The sequence below is a fragment of the Watersipora subatra genome, chromosome 1 (assembly GCF_963576615.1).
Source record: "Watersipora subatra chromosome 1, tzWatSuba1.1, whole genome shotgun sequence".
NCBI lineage: Eukaryota > Metazoa > Bryozoa > Gymnolaemata > Cheilostomatida > Watersiporidae > Watersipora > Watersipora subatra.
Window position 1 is genome coordinate 72,100,816 of NC_088708.1, and position 27,867 is coordinate 72,128,682.

At 37.9% G+C, this 27,867-nt stretch overlaps 1 protein-coding gene across 1 annotated transcript; it reads right to left on the reverse strand.

The window, feature by feature from the left end:
• Positions 1-390: 390 nt before the first annotated feature.
• Positions 391-27,799, reverse strand: LOC137385647 (E3 ubiquitin-protein ligase RNF4-like). Its single transcript, XM_068072154.1, has 7 exons — positions 27,754-27,799; positions 6,187-6,234; positions 2,622-2,931; positions 1,392-1,442; positions 1,209-1,248; positions 969-1,065; positions 391-714 (listed from the first exon to the last, which is right to left on the reverse strand). Exons 2-7 carry the CDS (start codon positions 6,214-6,216, stop codon positions 562-564), a joined length of 681 nt encoding a protein of 226 aa, XP_067928255.1. The 5' UTR covers positions 6,217-6,234; positions 27,754-27,799; the 3' UTR covers positions 391-561.
• Between the last annotated feature and the right edge of the window lie 68 nt (positions 27,800-27,867).

A 27,867-nucleotide genomic window follows, 5' to 3' on the forward strand; every position in this document is an offset into this window, starting at 1 on the left:
AACTATATTACCTTTTGCTATAACAAACTTGCAACAACAAAAAATGGTTTGCTATTTACTACTTCAGCTGTACAGGTAATTAAAGTATATTAACCAAATTTTGATTTCCTAAATGAGCAATGCGCAAGCCAACTAACTGCTATCAAACCTGAAAAGCATAAGGAACGCGGGTAGGCATTATGGACCGAAGCGCTGAGAGTGGATTAGATACTCAGCATTCCAACACTGACCCAGGAGGGCTGAGGTGTTCAGAGCAGATTAGAATCTGCTTCGTTTCTTTAGGGGAAATAGGGTGAGCGTGGTGCAAATGTTTGCTTTCTTATTGTTTCCTAACTGGTTGAGCCTTTTGGTGTGATCACATTTTCTGCACTACATGTTTTACTAATAATGTAAGGCTTATCAGATATTATTATTTGGGGAAGAAAATTTAAAGTCTAGTGCAATAGCATTCATCAGCTTGCATGATAAATGAATATGAAAATGTTCGAAATAATCCTAGTATGCCCTCTGTATATCTTGGAGCGGTTCCCCGAAATATTCTGGGGTGATATAAAACTAAAGCTAGACAAATATGGGATGTATCCCTGTTTTCTTTGTCAATTTTTTGCGACAGGCTGGACAACATTTTTGTCGAGCGATTGTTTGAATGATACATTCATTGCAGAATATGTGGCCACAAGTTGTCGACATCATACTTCTTCCTGTGCGACGTATCTAAAATAACAAGACAACAGACAGAGTCAGACAGACAGTTTCTTTTCATTATCATTTTAAAAATGAGCACAAACGAATAAAACTTGTGTGACACGGCACGAACTTTAAAACATCTTAAATTACTACAACTACATAAATAACCCAAAGCATGGTCTCAACACGTCAGTCCCCGCGCAGAAACTGAATAGAAAAGCCAATGAAGGCACGTATAGCTACTACATGTATAGCCAGAGGATTCAGTGAAAAATGCTTACCGTTCTTTCATGGTCCATGCATATAGGACAACTGATCATTTTCCTCTTAGGTGTGAGTGGGTCATAGGGAGAGGCAACTTCTGAACTGAGTTGACGGCTACAGAAACAAGGATTTATGCAGAGCTATTTACAGATCTAAACAAAGACGCTAATCTGAGCAGTGACTTGACTAGTTTAAAATCGAATGTGTACATGTTGATCATACTAGTACGCTCAAACAAGCATAGTGAGTCTACCTACTCGCTTTTGTTTTCCTTCTCTATCACCATACAGTCAGCATCTGCAATAATCAGAGAAAACTTGCATCTAATAATATCGGTAGATGCACTGTTTGCAGCACAGCACAATTCTACAAATAAAAGCTCATAATTGAGAAGCATTACTTCTAGTGGCAGTTAAAATGGAAGATTTCACAAAACAAACCTGACTGAATCCTGGGAGTTCTAACAGCCACCAGAGGAGCATCATCACTCGCTGCAGAAGAAAGTGTGAACATGAGAGAGATCTGTAAACATTTCATTGATGAGATACGACTGGATATTAGTAACAGTCTCAATGGGTGATTTGAAGTCTATAGATAAATCATAATGCATCCATGGCTATTCATTTAGAAGAAGGATGTCGATTGACAAGAGGGAGTCTCCCCTAATTTACTAGCAAATATAAAAATAATAATTTTGTAATAGGCTACTACATACATGTACATCAAGAAATTGAAATGGCATTCCTCAATTTCGAAGTGTTGACCCTTGCTAGCTAACCATTACACTACTGCTAGCTAACCGTTACACTACTGCTAGCTAACCGTTAGACTAGTGCTTGCTAAATGTTAACCCTTGCTAGCTAATTGTTATATTACTGCTAGCTAACTGTTAACATTTGCTAGCTAACTGTTAACTCTTGCTAGCTAACTGTTAACTCTTGCTAGCTAACTGTTAGCTCTTGCTAGCTAACTGTTAATCCTTACTAGCTAATTGTTATCCCTTGCTGGCTAATTGTTATACTATTGCTACAATTTGCTAGCTGGTTGTTATACTATTGCTGGCTAACTGTTTTTTTACTGCTAGCTAACTGTTAAGCGTTGCTAGCTAACTGTTAAGCCTTGCTAGCGAACTGTTAACCCTTGCTGGCTAACTGTTAAGCGTTGCTAGCTAACTGTTAAGCCTTGCTAGCTAACTGTTAACCCTTGCTAGCTAACTGTTAACCCTTGCTAGCTAACTGTTAATCCTTACTAGCTAACTTTTAACCCTTATTGGCTAATTGTTATACTATTGCTAGCTAATTGTTGTACCATTGCTAGCTGATTGTTATACTATTGCTAGCTAATTGTTGTACCATTGCTAGCTGATTGTTATACTATTGCTAGCTAATTGTTATACTATTGCTAGCTGATTGTTGTACCATTGCTAGCTAATTGTTATACTATTGCTAGCTAATTGTTGTACCATTGCTAGCTGATTGTTATACTATTGTTAGCTAATTGTTGTACCATTGCTAGCTGATTGTTATACTATTGCTAGCTGATTGTTATACTATTGTTAGCTGATTGTTATTTCACTGCTAGCCAAAAATTTAAACTTTCCATGGAGTAGCAGTTGCATCACATGGACTAGCTCATGCAAAGAGATGAACTTGTTGAAATTTTGCACACACTTGAAGGAGGCCTCCGACCCTGTTTTCTAACAGGACGTGGAGTGACTATGTGACTGTCATCAAGTGTCAGGTCTATTACTTCTTCTCCTGAAGCCCCATGATTGGGCAAAGATTCATCGAGCACTATGATATCTGTAGATGCAGTTCGAGAGTCTGAGGAAGCTTCAATTTGAGATATGACTTCTACTAGTCCCTCGCTCTCACGTCTATTCCCTCGTGACCTGGGCTCGACGAAGTTTGAGTGCTCCCCGTGATTTCGAGTTGTACGTCTTGAGTCTCTGCGTTTTCGTGTGGTTTTAGGCTGTTGCTCCTACAGATGCATGTGACTAAGAACATTGAACATCAAATAAACTTTATAACATAACAATTTATACAATAATACACTCCTAAAATTCATTGTTTGATTAGCATGACCCAACAGAGTCTGTAGCTAAGTGAATCACGCCTAAACAAGTATTTACTAAGAAGAAACTTTGCTCAAAGCATCAAAGAGCTGGTTTAAAACATTTGTAAACAGATTGTTAGGTTTGACGCAAATTTTAGGTGCCAAACATCATGTGAAACAGCATAAATGTTTGAGTTGTCAAAAGGCTGCATTCTTTTCAGCAAAAGTCATTTATGTTTAATTAAATTTCTTGTGATCATCTGATAATATGTTAATTATGTTGACAGTAACAAATATAAATACCATAAAACCTCTAATTGAACGCCATTTTTATCTGAATGCCACCTCTATTTGAACGCCACTATGAGAGAAGGGTTGAAAAATAGAGCGCCACCCTCTATTTGAACCCCACCTCCATTTGACCGCCACTTTGACTATCTTTGATTTTTATGAACCCATAATATTAAGTGATCAGTAAAAAAGTGTCCACAAAATCGTATTAATAATGAATTGTTTACATTATTAACAATCAATTCTCTCGTTGTCAAACTCCAAAGCTTTTGCATTTTTTCGTTAAAACTTTGAAAGCAGCACCATAGAAATAATCAAGAGCGCTCTCAGGCTAATAGTAGTTCCTTGTTTAACACGGTCTTGACACTTTGAAGTACATGTACATATACAAAAGACGGTTTAAATTTTACGATGGTAGATGAAATTTGAAAGCAACGCCATAAAAATGGCGTTAGCTCAGTTAGCCTGAGACTAACTGTCTCAGGCTAATAATAGTTCCATGTTTAACGCTGTCTTAATAATTCGAAGAACATGCATATAAAAATGGTTTGCAAGTTTTGGGCCAAAGGTTACATTTATTGAGCAAACTTTTGACGTGCTAAATGCAACGCGTGAAAATTTGTTCTGCCAAAAAACTGTATGGATGCTAATATTGACTAGCTCAGCAGTGCAGAAAAAGAGTTGAGGCCAGAAGATATTGTGGAAGGTATTGGACAACTAGAAGATGTTCGTTCCATCGAAAGCAACAATCAGAACGTAGCTATCCGAGCAAACGATGGAAATATTTCTGTTTTCAAAAACATTAATTTTTGTTTCTGCATGTAATATAAGTAGGCCTATGGTTCGTTTATATTACTTGTTCATGAATATATATTTGTATCACTTGATAGATTATCGTTATATAACTTGTAAATACATGTATGCATATTTATAGCATGTTATTTAATAGCATCCTTGTGGCTATCTTAACACAGCTTACAATGAATCGATACTCATAAATCCACTTCTAGTGCACATAAAAAGCTAGTTTTGGCTGCAAACTGTAGCGAACATATCAATGAGTGCAATGAGCCTTTATTCAACTATATTAAATATACATATAAAATAAAAATATGTCTTCAAATTTAGAATGAAATAAAATTTAAAAATGCCAAAAAATTGCAAAGGCCACAGACTATAATATTATCACAGGTCAATTGCAAGTGATAGATATAAACTGATAGAGAGATATTTCTCGATGCATATTTATTAGGAGATCTTTGACAAGTTAGAGGTAAGTTAACAGATTTATTGCATCAAAAAGCTTTAATATCACTCCATCGGAAAAAGATAGCAAAAATATAGGTGAAATTCGCTTTGCCCGTATTAAGGCTAAATTTATCTTCCCAAATTTCTGACGAGTCATTTGAAAAATACACCACCAGCCTCTATATGAACGCCACCTCCAATTGACCGCCACTATAGAGGAGTGTTGAAAAATAGAGTGCCATGGCATTCAATTAGAGGTTTTACGGCATATGGAAAACTAAAAGTAATAAATAAAAGTATGAATCACATAGATAGATTCAACCTCCTATTAATATCACAATGAGACCAACAAAATGCAATCTATTTTGTCAAAGCAGAAGACAACGTTTCATCAAGACAAAGAAATTTGTTGCAGGAATATCATAAATGTCGCACAAACCAGCATTTGCTTAGATGTGAAATGGAACGACAAAGTAAAAGTGAGGGCGATCACTATGGAGACCGCAGCAACAAACACTCGACTAAATTATTGTTGTAAGCGGCACACTAAAAGTTTACAAATTAAAAACACGAACAAAAGCCTGAATGACTTCCACTATACACATCACACCTATTTACTGATATACATAGACTTGCCAGCATTATCCATGTTCATGTTAGTTCTACCTAACTAATTCTACCAATTCTAATCTTAGACTGACGCAGACGATACTTGTTGTAATAGCTTTATTCACGATATCACATAATATCAATACTAACATTATTTGTGGCTGTTCACTACTGCGTTTATCACCTATTACCATAAATTATCACTATTTTTTTGTCATTTATGAATGAGGACTCGTACTACCGTTGAGATGGTAATATAATTCGTTTGTTAATCTGTCAATCACTGACTACGATTGATCGCTAATTTCCGTGTCAGTTGCTATTAATGTCTGTGACCTAACGCATTCCTTGCGGATACAAATATACCATGTATATTTAGTATAGCCTTTAATATTTACACGTCCAACTGATCAGTTTATGAGTTATGCATAAATTTTCCTTCACTTTACAGTCTCCCCAGAGATAATGCATAAGCTCAAAACCGTGATAAGATTAATGTCAATGCTGGGACATGTTTATACATATATCTTTGTAGATTACAAGTCACAATTATACAAAGACTAAGTGAATGCCCGGTGTTGCACGGGTAATAAAATCTTTAACAAATGAACTTGAGTAACTTAAACTAGTCTAAATATTTACTATAGTAAGAGCCGTGTCAGTCTGTCTGAAGCCAGCTTTTGTTTATAAGTGTGCTTATAATCTTTGTTAGGCGTAATGATCTCTCATGCAATCATGATTTTCAAGCGTGTAAAAACCTATGATATTTTCGCACAGGCTTTTAGTGGGCATACTTTAATCAGTGTAATAAACATGTGCACAATTATTCATTAGTTGGATAAATATTATCACAAACAAGCATTCAGTTGCTGCTCCGTCTTTTATTTTTTCCAATAATAAATAAATATTTTTATTCATAATAAAACATTTTGACAGAAAGGAATTTTAGAAAGAACTACCATATGAAATGTTGCTAGCAAGTAAATCTACATGCACACGTTTAGGTGTTTAACTGAACTTCACCGGACTTACCATTGGAGGAGTTGAGTCCGAGTCTGACATTCTAAGAGAAATGAGACCCTGCAACCACACAAAATACAATCACTTATTTTATAGAAGATACATGATTACAGTTGAAGACTTGCTGCATGTGATTTCACAAAACAGCACACACACAAAATTAGGATCACAGCTAGAGTGAAAGGAGTGATAATGCTCATTACCCGATCGGATTTTACAAGAAGTCATGAGCTTATAATAAACTGGGCATTATACAAGAGCTGTGAACTAAAATGTAAAAATCATTTATCTATTTTTTTACAAAACAAAAGCCATAATTGAAAATTAAATTGAAAAAAAATGGCTGTGTTCCCATAAAATCATAAATCTTGATAGTTTTGCGTTGATTACAATGCAAAACAAACAACTCCACATAGCTGAACATCCAAAAAGCTCACCGCCTCCCACCCTCCTCCCACAGAATTGATGAAAGCTTTGATGAGCTGGCAAGCTGTGAGTACTTATGTAGGTAAAATAAAAAAAGTACCATTAAATTTGGAAAAACTCGCTTTCACAATCGAAAAATTGTAGTGACCAAAACGCTGAGTTGGTTCTCACATCTGCCAAACCGTGACAGCTCCCAGCAAATCTTTTGGAAAGCCTTCAGTAGAAATCCTTTGGCAAATATGAATGACATTATGGTCACTCTATGGTCTTGCATGGTTAATGGCTATACTAAGTTACTCTGGCCACACATTGAAGGCAGCGAGGGTAGCAGCTGACCCACAAAAAACTGCTGTCATAGCCATTTAACAAGAACTGATGGTGAAGTTATCGTTTTTTTGTGGCTTGTGGTCTTCACTACAACTGTTGTCTCACGCTGTTTTAGCAATTGTAGGTATTGCCTACAGCACAAAAAAACATTGGTGTTTTTGCTGATGGAGTTTTTGAATACCATTTCTTCAGCTATGCACTGCCCGCTTCTGATGGCGACCAAACTATTAGCGATCAATCGATTTGAGCCAGGGAATGGGGTCGACTTATACGGCAGGTGTATGACAAAACTAGGATTTTTAAACCAAACTTTAGACCTTGACTTATACACCAGGTCGACTTGTACGTCGGAATTAACTGTACATACAAAAGATCTTAGCTACTGTAAAACTCATATATAATGAACCTCCTTTGCTTATGCACTATTTTCACTAGTTAGTTGTGCATAGATTCCTATGATTTCTAAGCTCAATGCTATTGAGCATACATAATAGCCAGTGTTACTGTACTGCTGCACAGAAAAAGATCAAATAGCCAATACTTTCTGCAGATAAGCGTAAAGCACAATGCAGTGAAGACTGCACAAATTAAGAGTTGTTAAGGCACTTTTTCGTGCACTGAACTAAAGTCAATAAAAATTCTACTTAGCAGTTTAAAAATGAATAAAATATATAGATTTACTAATGCATAGTGTGTTTGAAATTGGTCAAAACACACTGTTGGAAAACATTGTGGGAAAACTAGACTTTTACGTGTTCATGTTCAGGCAAACAGTACAAGGTCAAAAAGTAAAATCATTGCAAAGAAAGCCATCATGAATGGTGCAGGTACTAAGCATTGCAAAAACTGTTGCACAAGTGAAAAATGATACAGCAAATTGTAACAGCTATAAAAGCAAGGTATTTTGGGTAATAAGGTTAGGGAACATTTGATAATAATAAATATGCTCTAGTCTTGCTATCCAAGCATTGATAAAGCATTAAGAATTGTCGTCTAATGACTTAGGGGTAAGTGGGGCAGTTTAGACTCTGGGGCAACTTGGACATCACCTTCTAAAATGAATTTTGCATGCTTATGAGTTGGTTTTCCTGTTATTAGAAAGGAAATGATGTAATATCCTGCCCATGTAACTCCTGACAACCTCCTGAAAATCTTCAATGATTGGTAATCAAAAATTATTTTTTCCAATGAAACTTTCTTTTGACGTATATTTTGAGGTAAAATCTCAGAGACATCCATTGTCTTGCCATGGCTGGTCATTGGCACATTCTAAGAATTGAATCTGGATCTTGCAATAAAACTAGTTTAAAAAATGAAGTATTGGGGCAGTTTGGTCCTGATCACCGGGGCAGTTTGGATCCCTTTCTAATGTGCCCCAGCGAATATTGATACGATTTTTCTGCCAACTTCAGTTATAATCTTTTTCAACCAATCTTTATTCCTATTTTTAGCTTAAAAAATTGTAAGACAATGCATATCAAAGAAACGACAAGAGAATAAGCTCTCAAATAAAGTGATGAGCAAAGCAGTAGTACAAATAATAGCTGGCGAAGGTTTAAAAGCGGTGACAAAAAGCTTTGATGTACTGAGAACCTTTCTGAGGAAGTCTGTGAATGAGGCAAAAAAAGGCCCTAATCATTCTGTGAAGATCAAAAACACAGCTAGTTGAAATATATTCACAAAGGATCAAAAAGCTCTGTTGAAAAACTATCTAAAAACAGTTGCCAAGATAAATCAAGAAATGGCAATAAAGTTGGCAGAAAAATTGGCTTGGGAATATGCCGGTAGGCTAGGAGTAAAATATTCCGAGAATTGGGACCATGACAGTAGGGTAAGTGTAGAGTGAATGAGCTGCCTCATGAATCGCCATCTCAATCAATCATGGTGAAAACCTGAACCTACTAGTCTAAGCCGAGGGACAGCTTTTAACAGAGAATGTGAGGAAATTCCATGACAACCTGCAAAAGTTTATGGAAAGATATGAATTCGAAGCAAACAGCACACATAACATGAGTGAGACTAATCTCACAACTTTCCACAGGCATACTAAGATCATTAACAGATAAGAACATGAGACTGTTGGGCCATGTAACATTTGTCGAAAGGGGAGGACTGTGTAAATGCAAGTGGTAGTTGCATTCCATCAATGATGATATTTCCTCAGCGGAAGTTCAGAGATTTCACATTGAATAGCACCCTATGTGTCCCATTGTAGCTGTAGCTCTTTCTGGCTGAATGTCCAGAAATTAATTCATTCAATCGCTTCGACATTTTATCAAACACACTAGAAGCAGCAAGAGAAAATGCTGCTCTCTTCATTTGTGACAATCACGATAGCCATTTCAGCATAGATGCTATCGATATGGCCAAAGATAACGGTGTAGTCATGCTTACGCTTTCTCCACACAGCACACACAGACTCTAACCTCTGGATATCTTAGTTTTTGGACCCCTCTATAAGTATTTCGATGATGCATGTACATCTTGGCATCTTAGTAATCCTGGCCAAACTCTTAGTATTTGCAACACGGCTCCTATGCTTGGTATTGCATATCTGAGAGCTATGACCCTTGATAACATAAGTGCGTTTAGAAAGCTTGAGATTTATCCATTTAATTGGCATGTCTTAAGTTATGAAAATTTTTGGCATCCTAAGTCAATGATCAATTCAGCCTACATGACTCAAAAAACTGCTATTGAGAGTGACCAACCTGGTGGTCCTATGGCATGTGAGCTTGCAATTGACAAGTACGGTCTCCCCTTTAAATCTGCGTTGTTTCTATAACTATTCCTAGTAAGACATGTACCGTCACACCAGAACAAATAAGACCTTTCCCTGAAGCCGGACCACGGAAGAAAACCCAAAATAGAAAATGCAAAACAACATCTAGTTTTACGAATATCACAACTAAGCATCAATTTGAGTTAGAAGAGAAGGAGAGGCAGGAAAAAATGAACAAAAACATTGAAGTCAATAGTTAGAAAGACTAAGGAAAAAAGTAGTCGTGAGGAGACCATGGCTATGCCACTTGATGATACAGAAAAGCCATCAGGTGATGATGGAGAGATTCCCGGCAGTGCCATGGTTACAGCAGAAAAGCTAAACATAGGTTCGTATGTTCTGGTAGCTTTCAAAAGAAGAAAACCACAAAATACTTCATTAGAGTGGTTCAGGCCATAGATAGTGATGACAATACGGCAGTAGTCTTGTTTTACGAAAATGTAAAAAACCAACAGTTTGTGGTACCAACAGAGGAGGTCGTATCAACTGTAGATGTTTGTGATATTGTTTTAATTTTTTCAACTCTTATAGCATCTGAAGGTACCGAAAGAACTTGTAAAAAAACTTATATTTAAAATTAACATATCACAGTATATATGGAAACTAACAGGTAAAATGTGGGATGGTCGTGTGATATTATAACCAATCTTACTTTAATTATGCTTGCAGTGTTTAAATATTTTTCACCATTTCTATTGTTGTTAACAGCTCATTTAAATTTAACAATTTAATAATAATTTGCCAACATCTTCAATGGTTTTATAATCTAGGTCCAAAGTGCCTCACTGGGGGCCCAGACTACCCCGACTACAGGACAGTTTGGAACATTGGACTGTTTTAACAATATATAGCTATTCGGAACTTTTGCTTGAAACTACAAGTAAACTAATACAGAATAAGATAGGTAACATTCTTCTCTATATTGAGTCAAATTATCATAGAGCTATGACAGTTTTGTACCAAAATATTGACAAAAATCTGACAAAGGTCTAAACTGCCCCACTTACCACTACGCAGTTTTTAATTCACATGAGCTAACCACATTTTGAGATCCACTTACAAGAAGCTGAGAACACGTATAATATTTTCCATATTTTTTAGTTATTTTCAAGCTATAATTTGAAAAAAGAAAAATGTTTAATTTGGCACACAACAAAATATCTTTTGTACCCAGATGCGAAATATTTACCATTAGGTTTTGGCGAATAAAAAAGTCAAACAAAACATAGGATACTCTTACGAGATCATTTGCTCCAACATTCAACCGTTCCAACATAAGATAAAACTTTCAAGCTGCTCAACTTCTTATCTCGACACTTGACCGAGTCTGAGAGACTTACAAGACCGTATCTGACAGAGAAGAGTGGTCAATACTCAATACAGAAAGTAAGCGTTCGAAGACTGACAACTAGTGCTGTCAAGCCGATTTAATCCAATCACTGATGAGCTGAACCGGCATTCAAACATGCATGGATGCAGTGAGAAAGCAACTGTAGATAGATTGCTGGCCTGCCTGTTTTAGACCAAACACTGGTGGACACTTTTGAATTTTGTGAACACTTTTGAAATAAATAATAGGTTGACAGGTATAGATCAAACAGTTGCCAAGTTGTTTTGGACTTACTGCAAGCCCTTGGTCTTGGACCAAAAAACTCTTGGAGTCAATGTAATGTTCTGTGAAAATTAAGTTGGGAGCTAATCTCCCATTGTTTCATAAATTGTATTTTGTGAGAACTTTGAGCTGATCGGTGGTATAGTGCAGACAACTAATTATGTAAAGCATGCTGACTTTATCCGAAGCTTGGGTTACGCAGGACAGCGTGTGTCCTTCAACCTAGATGTTACTGACAGTAATGTGGAGGCTGCTCAAGCTGTAGTAACAGCTCATTATATAGCATTTGCATGTGAGAAGTTTGAAAAATAGAAATGCAAAGCTTATGCTGAAAGACTTATCAATAGATGACTTTGCCACCAAGCTACAGAAACTAATGATTGGCTGTAATTATAGCTGTTAAGAGGCTGACTGAGAAAGAAATTTTGAAACATCAAATCATGGAGAAAGTCAACAGTCCTCAATTACGTGAGAAGTTATTACTGCGTGCGAACAAGCTGAGCCGACAGTCCCATAGAACGACTTTACAAGATACTATTGACATTGTATGTGTCACTGAAGCAATAAAGCATAAGCCATATAGCTTCCAGAATAACAACTCCAGCACCAAGAAACCTTAGTGATCTCTCAGTAAACAAAGTCAAAAGTGAAGTCACGTCTAAGCTGACAGTAGAAGTAACTCATCAGCAGTGTGTGATACATGTGGCGTTGTAGGTCATGTCTAAGGATGAACAGTGTGTAGGAGTGCAGGCCACTATGCGAAGAGTAAGATGTGTAAGGGTAAGGCACAGTGTAAATGTATCAGTGATAGTAATAGTGATGATGTGCAATGTGTTCTAAAAACAACAAACATTCTGATAAATTACACTCTACTGCTAAAGCGGTCGATGTGAGAGACCCTACGGGTTTTGTTGTGTACGAGTTTCAGATTGATACAGGTTCTAACATTTTGTTACTGCCACATGATCTGTAGAATGCCCACTTCGCTGACAAGCTGGTTCGCGCCCCTCAGGCCTTAGTTGACTACTCTGGCATGCTGATTTCCATGGCTGGTTGTTTTGAGGCTGAAGTCTAAGTTCAAGGGAAGGCATGTAAAACCTTACTGTAAGTAAGGAGTAAACCTTACTGTAAGTAAGGTTTAGTTTTCTACTACGGTAAGTAAACCTTACTGTAGTGAAAAAGGGTACTGCATTGGTAGGTCTAAATTTCATGAGACCAACTAGTTTTGATATCAGTCGTGTGATGCAGGTGGAAGATCGACCAAAGTTCAGTCTTAAGAGGGTCACGAAGTTCCAACACAAGAAAAAGTTTAAAAGGGGTGCCAAACCTGTTGCTCAGAAGTATGTTGCTTCACCATATGCTGTGCGTGACAAAGCTGAGTTGAAGCGCCTAGAGGAGGGTTGGCTTACATGGGACTCTAGAGCCACTGTGGCTCTTTGTCTCAATTTTAGTGGCTCCTTGCAATGTAACAAAAATCAGGTGTGATATGCTAATATTCATTCTATTACTGATTCCCACCACTCATACACACACTCACAAACTGCTAGTGTAGATCATAAACCGTAAGGAGATTTTCCCTAACTGCAAGGAAAAAATTCTCAATTACTGTTCATTGGATTGGTTGCTGCGTAATATGATCAGCAAGCATACATTCACCACACAACATAATTAGATCGGTCATCAGAATAATGCCTCCAAAAGTGCAACAAACATGTAATCGATTTAACTTGGAATGGACAGAAAAGTAATTCGTTCATAAAATAAACAACAAGCCAGTATATCTCATTTGCCATTCCAGATTAACATACAACAAAGCAAGTAACATTTCAAGACACGACCCGACAAACCAGTGACTACAACAGTCATTTTCCTCTGGAACAAATCAAAGAAAAGTTGGAGACTGCAAAATCAGGCTTTGAACCAGAAAAAAATGTTCCAACCATCAAATGCTGTTCAAATGCACAAGTTACGAGGTTCAAACACTGGCCAGTTATGAGGTTGCACAAGCTACCAATAAGGCTATGGCACCGTATCAGCACAGTGAACTAGTGAAAGAGTGCATGGCACGATCAATAAAAGAGCTTTTTTCTGATAAAAAGGTACAGGTACAGATAAAAAGGTTCCTGATAGTATTTTAAAGAAGGGAAGTTTCAAGAACAGTTACTGACTGTGATTAGCCTATGTGGGAGGACAAGCAGGAAAAATATCTTTGAACATTTCAAGTTATTCATGGAGACTAATAATATTTCATTCAGCAAAATTATTGGTGTTGCAACTGACGGTGCCCAGCAATAGTGAGGCCCCACCTCGGATTCATTGAATACCTGCAGGATATCAATTCAGGCATCATACCATGTCACCGCATTATCCATAGAACCATGCTTCGTGCAAAGCTCAATGAGGAATACGTTAATTTGATGACTTACATCATGAAGCTGGTTAACTATCTTAAGTCTAAGTCTGCTCTATGTCACCGAGAACTTGGTGCGTTTCTACAATCTTTGAATAGTAAGTACAATGAGCTTCTAACACACAACAATGTGAGGTCAGTTGATTCAATTTATGTATCAATATATTTTTCCATTGAGATTACATGAAATTGTTCTTTTATTTTTAGCAGCAAACCAGTTTTTCTCCTTTACCATGAAAAAGGTTTGGGAGTTACAAGAAGAACTCATTATGTTTCTGGATGAGCAACAGGGTGAAGATGGAGAACTTTACACTACTCTCATGAGATCAGAGGACAAAATGTTAGACATGTCATCTCTAATAGACATTCTGGAGCATCTGAATAACCTCGACCTGCAAATTCAAGGTTAGTAATAGTCTCTAATGTTGAATGATTAACTTATAGAATATGTTGAGTATTCCTGTTAATAGCGCTGTTACTGTACTATTCCTTTTGATAGCTTGTTAACAGAAGATAAAATATATTGAGGAAAATATTCATTGATTTGTACAGGTGAGAAGAAAGATATGAGTATATGCAGTCTGTGGAAAGCTGCCAGATCATTCAGAAGAAAACTGGATATAATCTATCAAGATGTGGAGGATGAAAGAAGTCACTTCAATACACTGAGACATACATGGCAAACATAGACTACCCAAATGTTGCTGTTGAAAACAATGAAAGAGCAAAAACATTTATTGCTAATATTAGACAGGAGCTTGATGGGAGGTTCTCTGCATGTGAGAAAATAAATTCTTTCATTGATCTCATCAGTACCCCAGAATCATCAATGACAATGGAAAGCCCAGTTACCAGGTTTCATGAACGATATTCCACCAGCAGCAGTTGAACGGGAACTGCGATTTTCCTGAGGGCACAGCAGCAAAATAAAAGATCCGAGACAAAAGATTATTTTTTGTCACAATTCCATGTACATTAGAAGTTTCCTCACATAGTTAGGGTAGCCATGAAACGCCTCAGGTTGTTTGGTAGCCATATATTTGCGAGTGCTTGTTTTCCAAACTTAGCTATACAAAAATAAATATCGAGATGCACTCACAGAAGCGCATACAAAGCCGCTTCTGCTACTGGCAGTATCTGATGATCAGGTTGATTTTTCCGAGATCCTTTCACTTAAAGATAAACTCTATGTAGTGTATCTTGGCTATCTTGTCTATGTAGCCCACTAGATGCTGTAACATGCCATAAATTTTCATATACATAGACTTGTGGTGAGATAAATAAAACAATATTTCTTACAAACACTCTCATTTAATTATCTCTCGGTGTTTGACAATTTAAACGTGTTGGCATTATTTGGTACAGTTTGTTATCTCGGCATGTGGCTTTTTACACAAACCCGAATATTGATTTCAGCACTTCACAAATACTTGTTGGCCACCCCTGGTGTAGAATCTGAAGGTGTTATTGGGGCGAGTGATTATTTTGATTAGGTATCACCGCTAGTAGTTGTTGGTAACAAGTTTTCTGGTGAATAATGTGGAGGACCGGGACATATATCAATTATTGCACGCTTATATACATATATATATCCTCATTAGCACTTGCCCAAACCTCCCGAACTTCCTTTCTGTTATGTAATCGTATTCCTGAACTGCCTTTTTGTTATATAATCGTATGTTTATCCTGTACTAATCTTATTATATCCTGTACATCCTTTGTGCTATAAATAGATTGATGGGCGGAGCTAGACCATAGTGTGCTGGCTATATAAGCCAGCGCAGTGAGTAGGCAAGTTGTGCTTGATATCACCTAAACTTGTGAACACATGTGTTGAAGCTATCACTAATAAAACTATTACATACTCGTACGAACTGATTTTATTGACGCCTGCCTGGTTGGCTCACCGATTGCACAAGCAGGCTCATTGTAACCATCAGACGGGACTGCCAAAGTGACTCTAGAAGGCTAAGAGACGATCCACGGCTTTGTCTAGACTTGATCGGGTGTGCCATGGCACAAGAGATCCAGTCCTAAGACCAGCCACTAGTGGATCCGGACTAGCCTGAGATAGAGATCCAGAAGGCAGGCCGGGAGTTTGGTTTCGGAGCAGGCCTGACTACTAGGTTCTTATCTTGGACTGACTTGACCGCCACAGGCAAGTCAATCAGGCCTCGGACAAGGCAGGCCAGTAACTCAGGTTGCGTCTCCCTTGTTAGGAAGTAAAGCTGACTCAGCTACCGGGGTCAGATCCTTTACAATAAGAATATGTACACATTTAACTACACTGAATAAGAATGTTGTGGTGGATTGTCATCCCTTACCACACATTGAGGAGTTAATCCATTCTATGAATAATGCTAAGGTGTTCTCGACAATGGCTCTGAAGACATCTTACAACCAGGTTTAGAAATGGTAAAAGTCTTAGTCTTTATTAGCTCTGAAGGTTTGTTCAGGTGGACAAAGATTACGTTCGGGTTAGCTAGTGTTACGTCATTCTTTAGTTATTGATGAGCAAAGTGTTAAATGAGTGCCGTGAGTATTCTGTGTAGTACTTGGATGATAGCAGAGTTTTGTACTCCATGATGTAAGTTTTCAGTTGAAATACTCAAATGTAAATTGAGACAGCCGAGTGTCCAGCTTCTAGTCTGCAGGGTTCGTTCTGGGGGTATTTCTCCCATTAAAAGGCAAAGATCACAGTGTGATGTTGATGGGATTTGAGACAAAATCTGAGCTGGATTTTTTCTTAGAGTCAACTCAGTACTATGCTCGCTTCATTCCGTCTTTAACGTCAATGACAGTGTCTCTGAGGTCAATATTACAATTTGAGTCAGAAGACATAAGATGGACTAACAGAACTCTAGCTGCTTTTAATGCAGTAGAACAGGTTATGGTTTGCAATGAGTTGTTAGTGGCGGGTGATAGTAGTGTCAAGAACAGTTTTCACAACTGATGCCAGTGGTCTAGGTTTAGATGTTATGGTTTAGATGTTCGCATCAAAAACTCTCTTTGACACGAGAGTAGCTATAGTCCACTTGAGCTTGAAGCTCTCGCTTGTGTGTACGCTGTGGAAAGGTGGCATGTATAATTATGGGGTAGATAAATCCTGCTACCCACAGACCATAATCCTCTCACAATCCTCTATGGCAGTGGTTCTCAACCTGGAAGGAATTCCCTCCCCCTCCAGGGGGGACTTTGGCATTTTAAAGAGGGGAATTTAAGTTTTTATAATTTCACATTTTGCAAACGCGCTTTCAAGCCTTAACTAAATCCTACATGTGTTTTCTGTTCTCGTTCCACTTTTATTACATGTATATTCTGGCTGGGGCAGACCAAGTACCTTTTACTGTACATTCATTGTAATACAGTCGGCATGTACTGTACATGTAATAATTTTTGCCAACAATTTGGAAAAATTCCAATAAGCCAGCTTGACCTTAATTAATGACCTTAGTAACTAACGTCAAACTAAGGCTTAGTTTGACGTTGTGCTGCTCACAATGCACAGGTATTTGACACAAGGACACACTCACTTATCAACTACCGCATCACTTGGAAAAAAAATCTGGTAAGATTCTTTGTACAAGTATAATTACATTTATGCTCACATATTGTTTCCTATTATCACTCATGTTATGTCTTACTTGCTTTTCTGCAAAGAAGTCAGATAATCATGCATGTAATATAGTAGTAGATCAAATAAAAAATACTAATACAGTCACATATTATTATTGTACAGACAGATACTAAGTCATTTATAATATTTTTGATTCGCCGCTTTATTTTTTGAACTATCAATTAATGCAGAATGTCAAAGGCAAAGAAATGAACCTACAATGAGAGTTACTTGGATTATGGATTTTCGTATCTCATGAAAATCGGTCTTCAGCTTTCGCAATGTGTGATATGCCTGAAAACTTTCTCAAATCACTCCATGAAACAACTTCAGTTGAAGAAACACTTGCGAAAAATTCACCCCACACTAGCTGAGAAAGACCGGGATTACTTTCAGTCCAAAGAGCGGCACGTAACGCGAAGTATATTTGATGCAAGTGGAGGTCTTTATGCTCATAGTAATGCACTTATTACAGCTTCATACGCTGTTTCCTACCGTATTTCTCAGTGTTAAAAGCCACATACAATAGGAAAGACCCTGATCAAGCCATGTATGTTAGACTGCACATCAATGGTACTTGGAAAATAAGCTGAGCAAAAATTTCATGACCTCTCACTATCCAACAACACTGTGAAGCAACGCGTTGATGATATTGCAGCAGATATTGAGAAAGTAGTTGCTAAGATTAAAGCATCCCTATTTTAGACCATACAACTTGATGAATCAACTGATGTTGTCAGTCTTACCCAGCTATTGGCGTATGGTAGATATGTGCATGACACATCCATTGAAGAGAATTTTCTGTTTTGTCAGCCCTTGCTTACAACTTCAGCAAGAGATGTGTTGAAAGTAGTTGAAAATTTCCTTGAAAAGGTCAAGTTAGGTTGGGAGAAGTTAATAAATGTATGCACTGATGGAGCACCTGCTATGTTAGGATGTAGATCAGGCTTTGTAAAACATATCATTCTATATCAAGAAAGACCCTGATATAAAATGAGTGCATTTCTTCATTCACCGTGAAGCATTGGCATCAAAAACTTTTCTACAAGCGTTGAAATCGAGCTTGGATGTGAACATAAAAGTTGTGAACTAAATCAAAGCATCACGCTAAATACCAGATTGTTCTCAGCACTACATACCAGATTGTTCTCAGCACTATGTTCTGAATGTGCTGTCCTGTTTATAACTTTGTTATTTCATACTGAAGTGAGGTGGTTGTCGAAGAGAAACATGTTAGGCAGGCTCTTTGAGCTACCATCTGAGGTTATGAAATTTCTTGAAAGTAAAGGCCAGCATGAACATTTAGCAGCCATAAAAGCTGATAACTATGTATTTGAGACTGCATACCTGGTTGATTTATTTGCCTCGCTAAACAAGTTGAAGTTAAAAGGGAGCAATCGTCATGTCCTTGCCTTTCATGACAGCATTGATGCTTTCAAAGCGAAGCTGGTACTGTGATATACCTGCACTGGGAACACGGTATCCTTTCCCACACTCACTGAATTATTGGACGAAAAACCTGCTCCTGGTAGTCTAGTGGCAACCATTACTGAACACCTTTCTTATCTCATAACAGAATTTGGACGCTACTTCCCTGAGCTACCTTCAGAAACAAAAGAGATGCTCAACATAACACGAAATCCATTTCAACACACTGTTGAAAAAATTCCAGAGGAGCTACAAGAGAAGTTTGTTCAGTTGGTTAACAATTTTGCACTGAAAGATGATTTCAGATCAATGTCTATTGACGAGTTTTGGCTTTCAGAAAGAAACCTTTCTCCACTCATTGCTGAAAGGCAATAAAGATTCTGATGCCATTTAGCTCTACCTACCTATGCGAAGTAGGATTTTCATCGATGCTGCACCTTAAAACTGAGAAAAGAAATCAAGTTGACCTTGATAGCGACTTGAGATGTGCATTATCAAAAACAAAGCCTGATTTGTGTAAGCTTGCACAGAGGCGTCAGCAGCAGCGGCTTCATTACAATTCATAATCTCAACCCACACCTGTTGAGTGTACCGGAATAACAATAATGTTGAGGTGATTTATTACTATATATGCTAGTCTCAGTTATTTAACAAATAAATACATGTATATATGCTGCTGACCTACATATATTTACATGGGCAGCCCTTTCAGTGAATACAATATAGTATAGGTTCACACTTCACATTTTCCAATGGGGGAATTTGTATTTGAAAATTTTGCAAAGGGGTAAATGCACTAAAAGGTTGGGAACCACTGTTTTATGGGGACACAGTGTCGAAAAGGGCAGGTCACAGAGTGTCTCAATGGCGTTGTAGATTCAACGTAAACAAGTTTCAAGTCACTCAAAAATAGTACGGATAACATTACATTATTAGAACATTAAAAACCCTTACAAAGACCAACAAAGATAGGCTGTCTTCATGCTCACTGATTTCAATTTGTCGGCTGATACATCTGTGGATTGTTGGCACAAACTCTTGATAGCATGCTTAGTCTCATCCTGTCGTCATCATGGATTTATCTATGTTGCCGTAAAGTTCCAAACGTTGGAAGATCTACTCTCAAAAAACTGCAATGTATCCACACACAACTGGCATCTCACATAAATATTGAATGACTTCTTGCATACAGACCAAAATAAAAACAGCTGTAGCCTCCATTGTGGTACAGGATATTGTATATGCAAAAATCAAATCTCTCCTGTGCCCAGCTACTTTGTAAGAGCTTGGACTAAGAAAGCAAAAGTGGCTTTGGAAAATGGACCTATAGGATGCTAATACCGTCTCAGCTTTGGACGCCCAAAGTAAATATATACCACGGCATATAGGTGAGCTTTTTTCTTCCAATTGTTGGAAAAACTGGTGAGCACTGATATAACAAGGTGTACCTGACAGGATAGTCACTGCGTGATTGCTACTATATTTCACTCGATAAATTGATATAGTAATCCCTAACTACTTCAAGATTTACCTTTCCTGGCTTCAGTACTTTGCGGGGTAAAAAATATTCCTAAAAAATCAACGAAATAAAATAAAAAGTAAAAATAAAATACATGAATCTCTCTCATATTGTGGCACAGCGAGATCCCTCTGCGATCATCATTGTGCTCGCAGCCATCGCAATTCGATATTTTTCAGTTATGCTCAATAATGTGCTTATGCCGCCCTTAATCATGTCTCTCCAATGTTCATGACTCCAAAATTGTCTAGCAAACCTAAGAAAAGTAGCAAAAGGCTTACTACTGAGGAAAAAATGGCTTTATTAGATATGGGTTTAATAGTTTCTATTTAGTGGATTTTCATTTATCGCGGGAAGCGCTGGTCTCGATTAACTGCAATAAGTGAGGTATTACTGTTCCGCATTATTGTGCAGTGTTATCGTGTAGTGCTATTCGTGTTGCTTCAATAAAGTCTACAGGTACCACCGATACCTCGTGGTAAGCATTTCACATGCGCTTTGTGTTGTGGTATCACTAAAATTTCTGTAATGCTACCAACGCCCATGTGGTAAATTAGCGAGTGCTTTTATGCGCCAATATGACATTTAATTTCAATAATTTTCTTCCATCGCAGTGGATGCACGAATGAGTCTTGCAAAAAATTGCTTGGTAGGAATGAAGAAGGTAACGATTAGTGTTTATATGAAACTTCCTGGGCTTCTATATACAATAGGTAATGATGGTAGAGATGCGTTCAAGCTCTATTGGCTTTAACATGCAGAATATAGAGTAGACTCCACCTATGAAGGAGCTATGGCTCATTAAGTTACAATTTATGGTTAGGAAAAATGGAATAGCCATTAACGGCTTGAGCGAAGGTTTGTTGTGTAGACAATTAATGCAACAGACTAATTTGGATAGGTTGAACAGATATTTTTTGTAGCCATAAAGCTTGCGAAAAATTCTGATGCTATATTAGAAGGTGCTAAGGCCAAAGCAAATGGTTCGCATGTTTCAGATGTAACAGCCAATGATCTAAAAATAAAACAAGGGGCGCCAGTTGTTACTCAGATTCAGATGCTAGTATTAGTGGAGATGCTCAGCATTGATAGGATTTTGCAGTAGCAACATAAAATTCATTACGGCGATATGTAGGTTTATGGAAAACTACCTTAGAGCAAGGAATAGAACATCAGTTCATGACACTCCTAGATATAAACATGGGAACTGATATAAAGATTTGAGTCATTCTCCTAGCGACTCCTAGCTGCTAAGCATAACCGCCATTGGCCGGCTAGGTCTAAGGGTGATGTTCACCTAGGTATGACAATGAATGTTATATTTGTGTGAGTCAGGACTACTTGCTAGCTCGAAGGTGGGAAAATTACGACTGGCGGGCCAGATTCATCCTGCTGTTTTTTGATCCCTTTAAGTGCATTTGCTTTAATTCATTGATGGATTCCACAATGATAATTGCATCACACCGGGTTCAGTTTCACCACAGACATCTACTGAAAAAATGTATCAGAGACATCTATTGAACAAATGAAACTTGACTATCTCATGTCATTTTACATGACGAATCTACTTCAAAAAGTGAGTAGCGATGCAACAGTGCTCTGATATCTAACAATGTCTTTTGTATTGTAGCATGTTATCGTACTTGAATACTTGCTTCAACAAAGTGCTAAAAATAGTGTTAGGATTTAGTAAAATGTGTTATTTTTTTAATAAATTTCTCAGCGAAAACGATAGTTAATGGTAGCAACACAAAGGTACTAAATATGATTTTTTTCTTGTTAGATGTGCCAGGAGTTTTGACAATATTTAGGCAAAGGAGGTGCAAGCAGATGACAAAATATCTGCAAAATTATGAACTAAGTAGTGAACCACCCCAAACGACCCAACCAGAGATTTCGCTTACAAAATCCACATGGTAGTTGATCATATGAAAGAGGTCTCCCCAAATATTACAAATGCGGGGAAAATGTGGTTGTGCATGAATGCGCATCATTTGCGTCAGCAAATGAGAATGTTTTGTGAAGTTGATTTGATGATATCCATAATTGGTACCAACAAGAAAATTTTTTACCTTATCTAAGTTTAGCCAGACTGTCATCAACATAAGCAGTTGAATGAATCTCCCGCCTGGCTGATTGATTCAGGTGAAACAGATCCACACATGCCCACAAATCCGTCTGGTGTTGGTACCGGCACCATTCCGCTGCACCATTCGGTGGCTTCTTTTACCGAGGATATAACACCCATCTCTACCATCTTTTGGAGTTTGTTGTACCTTAAGTAGCAGAGGTTGTGGCACGGAGCAGTGTATAAACACATAGGTCGAATATCTTCTTTGAAATTTATCTTGAAAGGGTAGTCCTTGACAAACCCCAGAAAATCGAAGACTGTAGGGTGTTGCTGATAGATTGTTTCTGTGTCTGTCTCAAACCTAGTGAACATTGCACGTCAACAGCCCAACGTTTTTGCAGACCTCCTTACTCAGTAGGTTGGTGCTCTGGTTAATTATCACATATAAAATTTCGTTGGCAATTTCATCCCATTTTAGAAGCATGCAGTGAAATTTCCTAAGCAATTCATAATGTGATTTCCAGGATCATGAAGATGAGACCTGGTCTAGATTGATCGTCTAAACCATGGGTTTTGTAGTTTTCAAAACTAAAGCATCCACGCTAAAATCAAGCTTAAATTTCACTGGTGTCTTATCAACTTCTATAGTAGCTGACTATCCTGGGTGGTTGTAGACACTATTGATCTTGACGTCCTCGCAAAACCGAGATTTATCTGCGAGGCCAACAGAAACTTTCAGCCAAAAAGACTCGCTTAGAATAATCTGCTGATCTGAGATATTTTTCTAGGGGCCAACTTTGTTGCATTCCTTGCACCTATTTGACCGGTTGGGCATCGAGACCTTGGATGTGTTGTTTTTCCACAGTAGACACATGTACCTGACTTGCTACCACTTGATTTATCTGCATGGGCATGTTTGTGTTATTGTGATGATCGAGATATGGCTTCGACTGGTTTAGTTGACAAGTTTACAGTGAGCGCTTGCGAGCTGATATCATTCATCGCCCTATCAGCCAATTCTTGCGATCTGCAAATTTTCACGGCCTCTTCTACTGTAAGATTATTCCCGAAGGCTATCAGCTTTTTTCCTAGTACTGTTTTTGCGGATGCCTAGATCAGTCGCAAATGAGGTCTTATTCTACATAACCAAATCGGCATTTCTAGGCCTTTTGCCGCAACTCAAGACAAAATACATCAAATGTCTGGCCCTCAGTCTGTGATGTAAATTTTAACAAATATTGATCATGTATGACACCGTTTTCTGATACAGTATACGTGTAAGATTTCACAAATATTGTTCATGTTACACGAGCCAGCCTAATATTGTGAGATCGTTTCAATCATTTTAACTGCTTCAACGCCTACATAGTGTTTCAGCATAGACACTTGGTATTCATTTGGCCGCTTGTCTAGCTCAGCGAGTATATAACATGTTTTCCAGCTTGACGCATATGACCTGCAAATTCTCTCCTAATTTTGCAGTAAATCAATTATGACAGACTGTTGTGTGAGATGTTGATATACTGTTGACGTGTTGCAGATCGACTTGAAGCTCACAGGAACAGCTCTACACTGAAGTCATATAATTGTCTCTCTGGTTCACTTGAGATCACCAGAGGTGAGAATCACCAAACCAACACGCTGCGACCATGTAGTATTATTGTGTTTGGATCGTCAGTGGCTAGCGGCAAACTAGAAAAATCATAGTTTTACTCGTAGTTTTTTTATTAGAACAACCCCTATGTCAAGCACAAGCGTAACGCCTAACGCAATAAATATGTGTAAGGAAAAACAATACGAAATTGTTATGGATTTCCGGATTTGGCGATTCAATGAGATTCGGGTTTGTAGCTTGCTGGCCGTGAACCCACAAGTACTGGTTGGCTATCCTGTCCCAGCAGTAATCTGATTTTTCCCTAAGGCTAGCTTTCTTTAAAGTCTTGCGAAACCTAGGACCGGTAATATCCTAAACATTGGAATTGTCTGCTCTATTGCTGTGTTTGTAAACAAATCAATCTCCATAGATACCACAGGATACAAGCCTCATTTTTGAAGTGAAAGTCAGAATATTATGCGGTCCTATTATTTGAGCATCCTTTTTAGTTGCCGATGCTGGGCTGTCGAGTTGTGTACTTTCGAATCTGATTATTGTGTGAATAAATACATACATCTGATACTTATATAATTCCCCGATGTTATAATGGCGACGAGGATGGGATTCAGACTGTTTGCAGCAACAGTTACACACTAAAAGCTAAGTCTATTGGTCCTATATTTATGGTATTTTCTTTTCTTCCTTCATTGCTGATAACATTTGGTTCAGAATGGATAGCATGGGGCCAGGCAATTTCTCTCCAAACGGTGATGCTTCGACAGTTTCCACGAATTGGAGATCTTCGGTTGAAGAACTTGAGGCCTTTTCTGACTCGAAGGGAAATTTCAATTTGGATAGGGAAGGAGCATCAACATGAGGGCTCAGAGAAAGGTGCTCTTGTTGTACCATGCTGGGACCAGGGTTAGGGAAATTCATGGCACATTGGCAGCTACTAATAGAGACAATTACGACGAGTTTAGGCAACATTTAGATGAATATTTTACGGTGGCTCCTAACAAGACTCTTCAGCATCATGTGTTTCGTAAGATGGTACAAATGGAAAATGAGAAAGTTAGTCAACACTGTGCGCGATTAAGGAAGGCGGGTGGTAATAGATGAAATTACCACAACTTGGATAACCAAATTAGGGATCAAATCGTTGAATATTGCTTATTGGATGTGCAGAGAAAAAGCTTGATGGAAGAGGGAAACGCTTTAACTGTTGAATGCACACTGGTTTTAGCTAGTACAAACGAGTCAGTAGAAAGTAGATTCCGGGAGATGAGCAGCAGACCGCTGTTGAACAAGGTTAGTGATAACCTTGTTATTGAGGCCAGGCCTCAATAGTAGCAATAGTTTTTGTAGCAGTAGGGCAGGCCTAGATAGAGGTAGTAGAGTTGCTGACGAATTTCGAGGTAAAGCCCATTGCAACGGATGCAGTAAGAAAAATTGACATGCTATGTGCCCAGCTAAGGGCAAACAATGTTTCAAGTGCAAAGAATACAATCTCTTTAAATCTGTGTGTAGGGGTAAACATGTAAATTATTTAGAACAGAACGGTGAGGAGTGTAGCAATATGCTTGACGCTAGAAATATTAGTGAGAACTCTGATAGATTTGCTTTCATATTAAATTCTGTCAACAAAATAGGACTTCACCGAGCTATGGTGCAAGTGGGGGGTGTAGACATGAAGTTCATCTTGGATTTAGGGGCGGATTGCAATGTCATAGATAAGCCTGGAAACGCTTAAGAAACGCTTAAGAAAAGCGGTATTGCAATTGAAAAGTCAGAGCGCTCTGGTCCAAAGATTTATTCATATACACCACAGAAACCATTGTCAGTGATAAAGCAGTTTTGGGCAGAGGTACCAAAAATACAAAGTTTTTGGTGATTGACAGCGTTGCTGAGGCTCTATTGGGGATAGAAACATGTACAGAGTAGGGAGTTCATTAGTACTTCTACTAATCTTGTCATTGAGGAGGGGGCCTGGAAAAGTTTCCAAAATTGTTCTCAGGATGTATAGAAAGTCGAGGGTGAGATAACACTTTAAATTGATCATACAGTTGTGCCTGTGGCTCAACCATATCTTAGGGTGCCGTTTTATGTTCGCCAAAAGTTAGAGAAGCATTGGGATGAGTCATGCTCTTTAGACATTGAACCAGTAGAGGAGCCTATAACATGGAGTAGTGGAGTGGTCATTGTTCCAAAGGCTGATGGTAGCATTAGGTTGTAGATATGAGACAGGCCAACAGAGCCATAATCAGACATCACTATCCCATGCCCACGGCGGATGAGTTATTGTTAGACATGAAAAATGGGGTTGAAAATGGGGTTTCATCAATTCGTTTTAAACGAGGGATCTAGAGATATTACAACATTTACCATCCATGCTGGTCAAAACCATTGCAAATGGCTTAGCTTTAGTATTTGCGCTGCACCCGAATTATACCAAAGAAAAGTTGCTGTGCTGACATAATTGCAGGAATTTCAGGGGTAGTGAACTTAGCTGATGGTATAGTAGTACATGCAGGTAGCATGGCAGAGCATAATGAACGCTTGGAATTGACACTTGAGCAACTAGAAAATGCAGGGCTAAATGTAAATGAAGGCAAGTGTGTTTTCGGTGTCGAGCAGATCACTTTTGTAGGACATAGAATCTCCAGCTGGGTTAAAATCCAGCCAAATTAATAAACAAATCAATCACCATAGATACCACAGGATACAAGCCTCATTTTTTGAAGTGAAAGTCAGCATATTATGTAGTCCTATTATTTGAGCATCCTTTCTAGTTGCCGATGTTGGGCTGTTGAGTTGTGTATTTTCGAATTTGATTATTGTGGGAATAAATACATACATCTGATACTTATATAGTTCCCACGATGTCATAGGACTGATTTGTTGTTATTAAGATTGGTTATATTTTTGAAGAGCTTGGCAGTCGAGTAAAAGTTTTCTTGTCGACAGGACGTGCACATTTACTTTATAATTTACTTCAGTTGTGTTAACATATTTCTGTACGATAATTCAACAAATATTTGGTGATTATGACAACAGTGGTAAGATAACTTCTACATTCTTATGGTGTTTACTAATAATTAAACTTGTATTGATCATAATTGTGGTCTTATTATTTGATTAATGCTACTGATTCTTTAAAGTAGGCTCATAAGACAATAAGATTAGATAATCACTGGAAAAAGGACCCAATTACAAAAGTGTGAATTGTCTGCCTTTAACCAAGGCGAATTCCATTTCAATATGCAAGCCTAGTTACACTACGGTATGTAAGTATATATGACATGCAGAACAGTGAGTACAAACTGATGTACGCCATGGAATCATAGCTGGCTACATAAAGAATTTCGTACAACTATATGCAAAAAAATTGAATGGCCATGAACATCACTGCAACATCACATGATCATTGCAATTGTTTAAAAAAGCCACAAGTGTTGACAATGAAAATCAGCTTCACAAGTCATTTTGAATGATAAAAACAACAAAATATTTGAATATTGTCTTGCACATGAACAACGTTAGCATTACTGAAATTTCTTCACTTTCCAGGTATGGTTGAAGTCATTTCTTTATTATGAGTAATCTTTAATACCTGGCAACATGGACTATTGTGTAATCGTCATTGTGTAATTGTCGTACTTTAGAATGTTTTCCACAAGGTGCTCCGACAGTTCTTTTATTACTGTCAAACTTATAACCATTAATGATCGTTTGTAAAATAGTTGAGTTAAATTGATCCGTTGAGCAAAAGTTCAAATACTAAATAAACACCTTACGCTGATTGATGTTACACAAGGAAATTTCTTGAAGGTATTCGGCTCATTTTTCTGTAACGTTTAGCCAACTGCTAAATACCATCAGGCGTGCTTATCATAGAGCTTTTCATAGAC

Bases quoted from the DNA above. Each gene is read 5' to 3' on its own strand.
- LOC137385647 (XM_068072154.1), bottom strand. From the start codon at position 6,216: ATGTCAGACTCGGACTCAACTCCTCCAATG. The intron at 1,066-1,208 runs GTAGGTAGACTC...TTGTTTCTGTAG, and splicing joins GAGAAGGAAAACAAAAGCGA to CCGTCAACTCAGTTCAGAAG. The intron at 715-968 runs GTAAGCATTTTT...TTGTTATTTTAG, and splicing joins GCATGGACCATGAAAGAACG to ATACGTCGCACAGGAAGAAG.